The sequence below is a fragment of the Mustela nivalis genome (assembly GCF_964662115.1).
Source record: "Mustela nivalis genome assembly, chromosome: 3".
In the NCBI taxonomy this organism is placed as follows: domain Eukaryota; kingdom Metazoa; phylum Chordata; class Mammalia; order Carnivora; family Mustelidae; genus Mustela; species Mustela nivalis.
In genome coordinates this window covers 98,928,942-98,940,724 of record NC_139022.1, presented here as the reverse complement: position 1 = coordinate 98,940,724, position 11,783 = coordinate 98,928,942, and the positions used below count along the sequence as shown (strand labels likewise).

The 11,783-nt window shown below is 42.3% G+C and overlaps 1 protein-coding gene across 7 annotated transcripts in view; it reads left to right on the top strand.

Moving 5' to 3' along the window:
- SH3RF2 (SH3 domain containing ring finger 2) overlaps nucleotides 1–11,783 on the top strand; it is a 128,581-nt gene that overhangs the window by 54,392 nt on the left and 62,406 nt on the right. For all 7 annotated transcript variants that reach the window (XM_082726045.1, XM_082726044.1, XM_082726046.1 and 4 more), the window contains exons 3-5: nucleotides 29–298; nucleotides 3,833–3,928; nucleotides 10,067–10,390. In XM_082726045.1, the coding sequence (XP_082582171.1) occupies nucleotides 29–298; nucleotides 3,833–3,928; nucleotides 10,067–10,390 (690 nt within the window). The remainder of the gene's footprint in view (nucleotides 1–28; nucleotides 299–3,832; nucleotides 3,929–10,066; nucleotides 10,391–11,783) is intronic.

Genomic DNA, 11,783 nt, shown 5'->3' with positions numbered 1-11,783 from the left:
TACATTTCATTGGTCTGTGCCACTGCAGGTGCCACGAGCAAAGGCCTTATGTAACTACCGAGGGCAGAATCCTGGTGACCTGAAGTTTAATAAGGGAGATGTCATCCTTCTCCGGAGGCAGCTGGATGAGAAATGGTACCAGGGGGAGATCAATGGAGTCAGCGGGATCTTCCCAGCCGGCTCCGTGGAAGTCATCAAGCAGCTGCCCCAGCCACCCCCACTCTGCCGAGCTCTCTACAACTTTGACCTACGAGACAAAGACAGGAGTGAGAACCAGGACTGCCTGACCTTCCTCAAGGTAAGATTCTGGGCACCCATGGAGATCACGAAAGACTACAGAGAGACTGTGGCAGAACCTGGAGTTGTATAATACTTGCTGATTTTAAAAAAGTATACATATTTTTACATGCATGTTTATATGTAGATATGTGTGCACATGTATATAGTGTGTGTGTGTGTGTGTGTGTTTGGGATTCAAAACTAAATGGAAGTTGCCAGAGAAATTAAATGAGAATTTGATGGAAATCCTTAAGCCTTACCTCTTGCAATGACGAAAGTAAGTATTCACTCATTCACTCATTCTATAGTCATTCTTTTTTTTTATTTTAAAGATTTTATTTGACAGAGATCACAAGTAGGCAGAGAGGCAGGCAGAGAGAGAGAGAGGAGGAAGCAGGCTCCCCACTGAGCAGAGAGCCCGATGCGGGGGGCTTGATCCCAGCACCCTGGGATCATGACCTGAGCTGAAGGCAGAGGCTTTAACCCACTGAGCCACTCAGGCATTCCATCATTCATCCTATAGTCATTCTTGAGTACTTCTTTGCAGGCACTGGGGATGCAGTATGAAAAAGTCACAGTTCCTGCCTGAGGGCAGACTAGGGGGAGAGATAGATAAGCGGACAAAAATTTACAAATACATTTTGACAATGTGCTGGGCAAAATACAGCTCTTACCTCTTTATGTTTCTGTAAGGCATTCTTGGTGGCCAACTTCTGAGGCTCTCATTTCACTCTTTACAACATTCTATTTTATTATAAACATTGTATTCAAAGCCCTCCAAACACACAGTAAGATAATCATACCTTTATATATGAATAACCTCTTACAAGATAATATTTTCCAAGCACATTAATTACCCTAATATTTTCTTGCCTCTTTTTTTTTTAATTCCTCATATAATATGAGGTGAGGATAATTCCTCACCATGTGCAAGTAACAACACTTTTACTAAAGTCTGGACTACTTTAATTCTCTGAATTCTGTATTTATTATTCCTTAAACATTTAAATTCCCTCAGAGAGGCCAAAGTTAGGGTGATTTTCACTCTTTGCTGCTTGCAATAAGTGCATCAAGTACTAGAAGTGGCTCTGGTACAGTAGCTCAGGAAAGGTCTTCTATTTTGTAAAAGATTTTTATTCCACCACCATCAGAAATGAGATTTATTTCACATTGCCTCAAGCTAGATAACATCACTGTCCTCCCATTATTGTCTTGGCACCTCAGAGTGAGTCCCTTAAGGAAGGTCATTCCATGACCCAAACTGCAATGTCTGTGCTTCAGTGACACTTAGAGGAAGGGCAGTTTAATCCCAGAGATATTTACTGAGTATTTACTTTGTGCCAGGCATTAAGCACTGAGCTCTGGAGACACTACTGGAAGAAGGCAGAGGCAGGAATCATTATTTATGTTTTTGCCGCTCTCTGGGAATTTGCAAAATTTGTAAAAACTTAACTCCACCTGCCCATTCATTCACTGAGCCCACCCATGTGCCAAGCTGCCCACTGGGGATGAAATGATGTACCATTGTCCCTACCTCACAGAGCTGGCAGACTAGTGGAAGGAACAGACAGATGAATGGGAAATTATGACAAAGGAAACAGAAGAGAGGATTTGATCTTCTGGAAGCTTTGGAAGGCTGCGACTACACTAGGAAATTTCATGGTCTTCCTAAACTCAGCAAGTCCAAATTAAACCCAAGATCTTCCCTCACAAAAGTGCTCTTGTCCTAGTGTTTTCTATCTCAGTAGATTGTACAATTTTTTAAAATAAATTTTATTTATTTATTTACAGAGAGAGAGAGAGAGCACACATAGGCAGAGCAGCAGGTAGAGGGAAAGGGCGGGCTTCCTGCTGAGCAAGGAGCCCAACATGGGGCTCAATCCCAGGACCCCAGGATCCCAGGATCATGACCTGAGCCGAAGGCAGTTACTAACCAACTGAGCCACCCAGATGCCCCTAGATTGTACAGTTTACTCACACATTCACTTATTCATGCATGGACAATTCATTGAGAAATATTTACTGAATGATTACTAAATGGGAACCACTGTATTGGGTGCTGGGGACACAGAAATGAGCAGAGCAGACAGAGGCCCTGAACACATGGAGTTTATAGTCTGTTGGGGTAGACAAGCCTTAAAAATGTTATAACCTATAAATGTGTCATCGTAAATTGTGATGGGGTAGAGAAAGCTAAGAAAAGGTATAATGCAATAAGGAACTCGAATTTGGATTTATCTAAATTCCTGAGAGACATGAATCAGAACTTGAGAGCGACTGGTGGATAGATATTCAGATTTGGACTGACGAACAGGTATGGAAGTGGAAAGGCATTCCTGATATGGTATTCAGTGAAAAATCAGTGTGTCCTCTAGGACTTCTTTTGTATGAAATATAAGGCTAGGCAAATGAATGTATACATACGCATATACTAGGAGTCAGAGCAGTGGGTACCGCTTGCTAGATGATGGGTAAGGGCACAAAGGAAGCTTGTGGGTGCTGGAAATGTTCTGTATCTCTTGATCCGGATGGGGTTTCATGAATATAATGGGTGTTAACATTCATCAACCTTTACATCCAAACTTTATGAACTTTATTGTATGTGTGTTTGTTTCCAGCAGAGTTTTTAGGAATCAGTGTATTTATATGTATATATGTTTTATCTTCATAGAGAAGAATCTGGGGTGGGGGGTGTTAACAATGGCTGTATCTATATTGTGGTAGAATTACTTGTTTTGTTTACTATATTTCCTCATATCTCTAGAAATCTACATGTAATCTTTTTTTTTTTTTAAGATTTTTAAATTTTTGACAGAGAGAGATCACAAGCAGGCAGAGAGGCAGGCAGAGGGAAAAGGGGAAGCGCAGGCTTTCCACCAAGTAGAAAGCCCGACATGGGGCTCAATTCTAGGACCCTGAGATCATGGCCTGAGCTGAAGGCAAAGGCTTAACCCACGGAGCCACCCAGGTGTCCCTACATGTAATCTTTTATAATAAGAAAGTTTTGAATAAAAAAGCCACCTTAACATTTGATACATTAAAAATTGAATGGGGCACCTGGCTGGCTCAGTCCATGGAACATGCAACTCTTGATCTCAGGGTTGTGAACCCGAACCCTATGTTGGATGTAAACATTACTTAAAAATAAAAAAATTTTTCTAAAGTTCAATAGGTTCTGAAAAGTCTTCAAAATTAGAATGAAATTTATTCTTCCTTTTGCTAAGCTAAAAAACTATCTCCCTATGGCTCCCATATTGATTTTTGCATCAGATTAATATAAACTAAAGCCCAGATTCTGCTGGTGATTGAAATTTAGAAACATTTCCAAATTTTCTTTTGGATTCCACTGGTCCTCCAAATTATTTCTACTCCTCTTGCAGTCTTGGTGATTCAAATGCTGCCCTTTATAGAGGAAGATTTTATCAGTAAATTATGAAAGAGTTACATTTCTTACACTTGACACCATCTGGGATTCCACGCTAGTCTCCAGTGAAAGCCTTCACCATCTGAAAACCAAGAGCAGATGCTGACCTTGAGACTTTGTCTCTTTCAGGATGATATCATCACTGTGATCAGCCGAGTGGATGAGAACTGGGCAGAAGGCAAGTTAGGAGATCAAGTGGGCATCTTCCCAATCTTGTTCGTAGAGGTACGTGAATATCAAGTCTGCATCAGATGCACACTCACCAAAATACACACGCGCCACAGGGATGCCTGACAAAAATGGCTTTTTGACAGGAGGCTTATTCTAGAAGTTAACTAAGGTCTCCAAAGAAAAGATGCCAGAAGGTACCACCCAGTTCTGGGGACTTTTTATTCTGCTGATAGGAGTATAAATTGTGTGATTTCTCATGCTCACACTCAAATAAACCTGTATCAGTAACATTAAAACCTCCATCTCCTTTGATTCAGCAATTCCACATCTGAGAATTTATTGTAAAGAAACGTTCAAACAAGTATGCAAAGGTAGAAGTACAGAGTATTCACCACAGCCTTGTGTGTAATGGTGAAAAGACAGAAATCATTAAGTATCTGGCAATAAGGATTTCATTGTTAAAAATTATGGTGATGAAAAGATAAATACCCATGAAAAATAATGTTAAAGAAGAATATTCAATATCATTAAGTATTTGGTATTATGGAAAGAGGCTTATGATTTCTTGGGAAGTAAACTAAGTTTAATGGGTATGGAGTTTTGGATTAGGAGATCAGAAAGTCCTGAAGATCTGTTTCACAACAATATGAATTATATTCAACACTACTGAATCATATACTTTAAAACGGTTATTAGAAAAATAAAAAAAATAATTAATAAAAGTTATTAGGGTAAATTTATGTCATGTGCTTTTTATCACAATAAATAAATGGAACTGTATGAAACTAGGTTTATAAATATGTGTGTGTGTATATAAATAGAGGACTGAAAGAATATGTACTAAAATATTAACACTGGTGATTATGAGATAGTGAAATTCTAGATAATTTTCCTATTCTTCTGTAATTTGTATCCTATAAATCTTCTGATAGGATCATATTGATATATTCTTTCTGGGCTTTTTAAAGCTACTTTAAAAAGAAAACAAAGGGGCGCCTGGGTGGCTCAGTGGGTTGAGCCGCTGCCTTCAGCTCGGGTCATGATCCCAGGGTCCTGGGATCGAGTACAGCATCGGGCTCTCTGCTCGGCAGGGAGTCTGCTTCCTCCTCTCTCTCTCTCTGCCTGCCTCTCTGCCTACTTGTAATCTCTCTCTGTCAAATAAATAAATAAAATCTTTAAAAAAAAAAAAAAGAAAACAAAGGAAGAGCACATGCTAGACTCCGTCCACCTGCTTCTCAAATACAATACTGTAACCTGGAGTTCCTAACCTCTGTGTCCTCCAGCCTCACCCTGGCTTGAGGCAGGTCATTACAAATTTAAAAGAGGTTCCATTGTTTAAATGCATTAACTGGATGCTTACCAGGCACAAAGCATTAAAAGTAAGCAGTGGGGAGCTACAAATGCAGTTAAGAGGCATGCTTTCCACCCTCTAGGAAGGTTGGGTGAACACAGACAAAGGCATAATTGAGGATTCAGGCGACCAGTTCTTTCATTCTTAAGAGCCAAAACAGGTTCTGAAGCAAATGGTGTGCCCAGAACACTATCCAGCTTGCAAGGTTCTCCACAACTCTTTCCACTCAGTTAATATCGAAGGGATGAAAAATGGAAGGGAAGGAAAGAGGATGAGTCCCGAGAGGCTGGTCTTCTAGTAAACAATATTCTCATTATCAGTGCTTTTCCTCTTGCTGAGGCACACACACCCAATTCTCTCCACCTGTTCAAATCTCACTCGGGTTACAAGGCTCAACTAGAAGCTTGGCTTCTTCCATAAAATTTCACCACTAACTGACCACTCAGTTGTCTCTGTCTTCTCTAAATACCTAATGGTTGTGTTCCTTATACTGCACAGGCTAGACTAACACAGAACAAGTACTATGTAAAAAAAAAATTAGCTAGTTCCCCTAGCCCCATCTGTCTTCAAGGTAGCTGAGAAGTACCTGGGAGCACAAGGATTGTCTAGTAAATATCATGATCTCTGCTGTATCATAAAAAGTTTGGACTTGATCCAGAAGTCAGTAGACACCATGGAAAGATTTTAAGGGACCCAGGAAGTCTATCAGACGTGGGTTTATTAAAGACTGTTCTTCTGGCTACAGTGGGAAGGATAATTTGAAGAGGAGAGCAGAAAAAGCAGAAATACCAGTTAGGAGGCCAGTGTGTGCATGGCCCAGTTACAAGACGACAATGGGTTGGACCAGGAGATGGGAAATAAGTGGATGGATTCAAACACCGCTTAGGAGGTAGATCCACAGGACTTGAATGTTGAGGGAAGTGAGGAACAGGGCAGAAGAACTGGTCAAGAATGCGTGCCTCACTTTCTGCTTTGTATCTGCTTAGGTTAGCAGTGGAGGCATTTGCTGGGTCAAGTAGCATTTGCTAAAGAGGGACAGTTAATAGTTAGTTAACATGGGGAGACAGTGGTTAAGTCTCCAAGGACAGAGATCAGCTATAGTTAATACCTAGCTGGATACATAGGAGATGGCTCAATTTTTGCATTTTAGAGTTTGCACGGTCCCCTGCATTATTTCAAGATGCTTCTCCATAGCTCTGGGGGGGGAAAAGGACCATTGGTTTTATTACCCATCTCTGATATCCTTTTTTCCAAAACTTCTACGTTTAATGATTATTCATTTGGACATTCTCCCCACTACTTCACCTCTAAAATTAGCGATTACAAGAACCCTCAAGATTATCATCAAACTAGCCATTGCTTCATTTGTTCTCCTAATTGCGAGGAGGGGAAAAGGATAATCAAGTGGTTGCTCCAATCTGGGAACCTGATTTTCAAAAATTACTTGAAATCTTAATTGAGCTTTTTAAAGCAGTACTTAAATTTTGACTCCAGTCATTTCATTAAGACTAGCACTTGCTGAGAACTCTTTAAGTAAGTTTTGAATTACTAGTGCCAAGCAAAGCAATAGGAAAGAAGGAAAGCTTTCTTCTAAGAGTGACATGGGTTTTGGGGGGGTTGTTGTTGTTGTTGTTGTTGTTTTCTGCACAAACAGGATTTTTCTTGTTAATGTATCATTTGATTTATTGAAGAGCACCTGGATAAAAAGGTGGTAAAACAAATGCTGAGCTTAGACCCATTCCTGTCAGGACTTCTCCAGTGAGCCCTGCCTGGGTTATGTGAACCTTGCTCAGCCCAATGAACCTCAAGGATATTGTTTCAAATGAGTGGATACAAATTTAAGAGCTGTGCAGTCCTCCCTCAACTGAGCTATTAATCATGTTGGCAGAGCAGAGGGCAGACCAAGAGTCACACTGAGCCCTTTGTCAATGTTTCTGATGAAAACAATGAAGGTGTTGCTCACCTAGGGACAGAACAATTAGGTAGAGGGAAAAAAAAAAAAAAAAGAAAAAGAAAAAAAATCAGCCTATTTCATTGTACCTGTGAATAACCATAAAGAACTTTACTCATTCAACTCAGAGAATATATATTGTCCTCTTACCGGGTGAACAATGGAGGGATCGGTGCTCTAGGAAACGTAAGACCTTGTCCCCTCTTCCAGACTGCCGTCAGAGCTTGCCTAGACAATTTCCGGAACTTCCTAGCTGGTCTCCCTAATTATGGGCTGGCACTTCCAAATAACATCCAGAATGAGCTTTTATGTGTTTCTTTTTATTTGCATACGGTAGAATTTACTCTTTTTGGTGTCCACTTCTACAAATTTTGGTAAATACGTACACCACCATCAAGATAATAGAGTAGTCTCAACACCTCCCCCCAAAATAAAACAGCATGCAGACTCTCTGTAGCCAGCCTCTTCCCTGACTCCCAACTGCTGGCAGTGCTGATCTCATTCCTGCTCCTGTAATTTCCCTTTTCCAGAATGTCCTATCAGTGGAATCATACGGAATGTAACCTCTGAGTCTGGCTTCTTTCACTTAGCACAGAGCATTCTGGACTCATCCGTGTTGTTAGGTGGATCCGCAGCTTGTCCCTCTCTATTGACAAGCCATGATCTACTGTATGGATGTGCCAGGGTTTGTTTGTCCGTGCACCAGTTCAAAGACAATGCAGTTATTTCCAGTTATTAGCAGCCATGAGTAAAGTACTATAAACATTTGCATACCAATTTCTGAGTGGGCCTAAGTTTTCATGGCTCTTCAGTAATTACGTGGGAGTGGGCTGGCTGGGTCAGATGCTAAGTATGGGTTTAACTTGGTTAAGAAACTGCCAAACCGTAGCATGAGCTTTTAAAAGCATTAATCAGATCATGTCATTCCTCTATCTAATCCTGCCAGAGGCTTCCTATTACACTTAGAATAAACTTGAGCCTCCTAGGACCTCTGGGACCCAGCCCTTGCCTGTCTCTTTGACTATCTGCTCCTCACTCGCTGTGTTCCAACTTCGGTTTTTTTCCTGACTTTTTCTCAAATAGACTGTTTTTTACATCCTTAGGATCTTTCCATTAGGATATGATCCCTCTGTCTGGAATATTCTTACCCCCATATTTACATGGCTAGTTCCTTCGTGTCATCTGTGTCCTGGTTAAATGTCATCTCCTCAGTGGGATTTCCTTGACATCCCCCCCACCACTCTCTATCACTCCAAAGCCTGCCTTTCTTTCTTTCTTTCTTTCTTTTTTTTTTTTTTTTAGATTTTATTTATATATCGAAGGGAGAAGCAGGCTCCCCATGGAGCAAGGAGCCTGACACGGGACTCGATCCTAGGACACTGGGACCATGACCTGAGCCGAAGGCAACCACTTAACCAATCGAGCCACCTAGGCATCCCACAAAGCTCTTACTTCTATCTGATATTCTCTTGTTTTGTTGTTTACTGGCTGTGCCATTTATAGATCACCCCTTCTTGTCCACAGCTCTCTCATCTGTAAAGTAGACATAATAATGCCACTTCCCTATCTGATGATTTTCTCTTTCACAATATTACAAGCTTCTTGAGGTAGGAACTACCTCCTCTTTAAAATTTTCGTTATTGGTGGGACACCTGGGTGACTCAGTCAGCCAAGTGGCTGCCTTTGGCTTGGATCACGATCCCAGCATCCTGGGATCAAGTCCCACATTGGGCTCCTTGCTCATCGGGAAGCCTGCTTCTCCCACTGCCTCTGCCTGCCACTCTGCCTGCCTATGCTCCCTCTCTCTCCCTCTCTCTCTGACCAAAAATTTAAAAAAAAAAAAAGAAAGAAAGAAAGAAATCTTTAAAATTTTCGATATTGGCTATTTTAGTCCTTTGCCCATTGTCATAAGAAGTTCTTAAATGGGCAAATTCCCTTTTACTTTTATAGTTGAATCTCTACATTAGAATGAGACTTGTGGCTTTGGAGGGCAATTTGGTCAGCGTATTTCAGCCTTCCGAAGGAACTGAGCTCAAAATACAGCACAGTTGGTGGTTATCCCAGAGCTAGGACTAGATTGCAAGAGCTGGCTTTTTTATTTTCAGGAATTTTGCTAGCTACTTGTAAATCACTGATAGATATTTATACCATAGAAATTAGTAAACTCTACGAAATAGGGCTCATTCTTTTCTTTTTCTTTCCTCTTCTCTTTTCCTGATTTACCAGCTTATCATGGACTAAGACGTATGGAATAGGAAAGAATGGTGGGGAGATGAAAGTGTTCAAAGGAAGTAGTGAAAGCTGGTCTTAGCTTAAAGATTCAAAGTTCCGGACAGATTGACATTCTGGTGCAGATGCTTCTCAAATATATAAACCTGAGCAACTTTCACATACACATGATTGCACAGACACTCACTGTGCACATCTGGGGAGTAGAGTAGAGATGGACTGCCCTCAGGTAGCTACCAGTCAGGGTGTAGGGGGTGGGAATGGAAGGGAAGTGATTGCAGGGCAGTGTGTAAAGTGCCCCAGTGGGAAAGCACAGGGGCCGCAGCCCACCCAGGGGCGTTCGGGAGAGGCTCAAAGAGAAAAAGGGTAGGGGTGTGCCTGGGAGAAATGGGAGAAGGAAGACTGCTCCCAGTCGGCGAAGAGTATCATGGCTTATTTTTAACTCCCACAGACCACAGTAAAGAATAAAAGCAATACGTGCTTTGCAAAGGAGTCGTCAGGGTGTACTGATACAGCAGAGTAACTGGGACATATCGCTAAAAGATGGAAGTTGACCAAAGATGACTGTGGCATCTGAACTCGTGTCAGACTAACCTGGGTAGGACTTAGCTGCTCACACTAGATCAGGAAGCTAACTTGTCATGGACTTCTGTGTTTCCAGCCCAACCTCACTGCAAGACACCTCCTAGAGAAGAACAAAGGCCGGCAGTCAGCCCGCACAAAGAGCCTGTCCCTGGTGCCCTCATCCTCCCGAGGCAAAGCAGCCAACACACCCACCCTGCGAAGGGGCCCTGGGTCCAGGAGGAAGGGGCCTGGGCAGTTCTCCATCACAACAGCCTTGAACACTCTCAACAGGATGGTTCATTCTCCCTCGGGGCGCCATATGGTGGAGATCAGCACCCCAGTGCTCATCAGCTCCAGCAACCCCTCTGTGATCACCCAGCACATGGAGAAAGCAGACCTTCCTCCCAGCTCTGTGGGGCAGGTAGGAAACGCACCATTGGAATCAAGGCATATTGGTATTAGGTGGGTCACGCACACCGTTTCACAAGCAATACTGGATATTTAGTACCTGCCGAGCATCCATAATGCATTAATAGTAACTACTGCCGTGTGTATGACGTGTCAGAGCTGCAGACGTGTGATCTCCTGTTGTCCTTGAAACGGCCTCTTGAGTTAGGTGTCATTACTGTTATCCCCAATTTACAGGTGGGAAAACTGAGGCCAAGAGGAGTCAAACAACTTGCCAGATCCTCAAAGATACTTTGCTTTCCCATACCAAAAGCCACAACATGGTTCCTGTCCCTTAAAGAACTTCCCTCCAAAAAATGGCACCTGTTTTCCCGAAAGGGTTTTGACATCACGGTTAGAGATTGACTTTTCTGTCCTGTGGCATCATATGGAAAGGAAGGAAAAGAGAAAGGGAAACTGTGGGTTACTAGGTGTTTTCAGGACTGGCTACATAATCCGCAGGGCCCAGTGCAAAGTGAAAACAAGATAATACGTGCAAAGTGCTTAGCACAATGCCTGGCACGTTACGAAACACCCGATGAGCACTAGCTCTTCCTACTATTATTACTAAGCCCAAACACTGAATTGCCAACTGAAGGGAGTGGAGAGTGTGGCAACCCAGAAGCAGAAGTACTTTTAACAGCATGTGGCTATTTAGGTTGAAGGGTACTTGGAAAGATGAAGGACTGGAGGTAGGAGGCAAGGTAATTAAGAACAACTATATGTTGGGGATTCTGCGGAAAACACTCTTTGGAACGATGCAGGTGGCAACTTGAAAGGACAAACTTCAACTTGCACTGATGTGTTTTTTTGAAGCTGTAAATCTTGTTTTAAAACATGAATCTCTACCTTGGGATTAAAGGACTTAATTGGACTCTAATCCCTTTTTAACAAGACGAGGAGGAGGAGAAAGTCAAGGGCTTCTCAAAGACCCGTGTGCTGGTCTGAAACAAAAACAATCTCTGTGACATTTTCTGTCGTACACCACTGTCTGGATCTCGAAGAGGCTGACTGCTCATGTGCTTCCGCCCACCGGCTGCGCGACATACACTCACTCACTCACAGACACACACACACATACACGCACACACATGCACACAGACACACACACACGTACATCTTCCCCTCCACGTACTCTCTCCTGACGTAAAGAAGCAAAAAGTTCCCTTCCTACACACACATTCCAGATGCTTTTTTACAAGTACACACATGCTTTGTGCCCAAAGTTCTCCCTCCACCACAGATACACACACGTGCACACCCGCACGCACACACACACACACACACACACACACACACTAAAATGAGGGGCCCAGTGACTTATAATTAAGCCAAAGACTAACTGAATTTTTCTGAAACCATTTTTT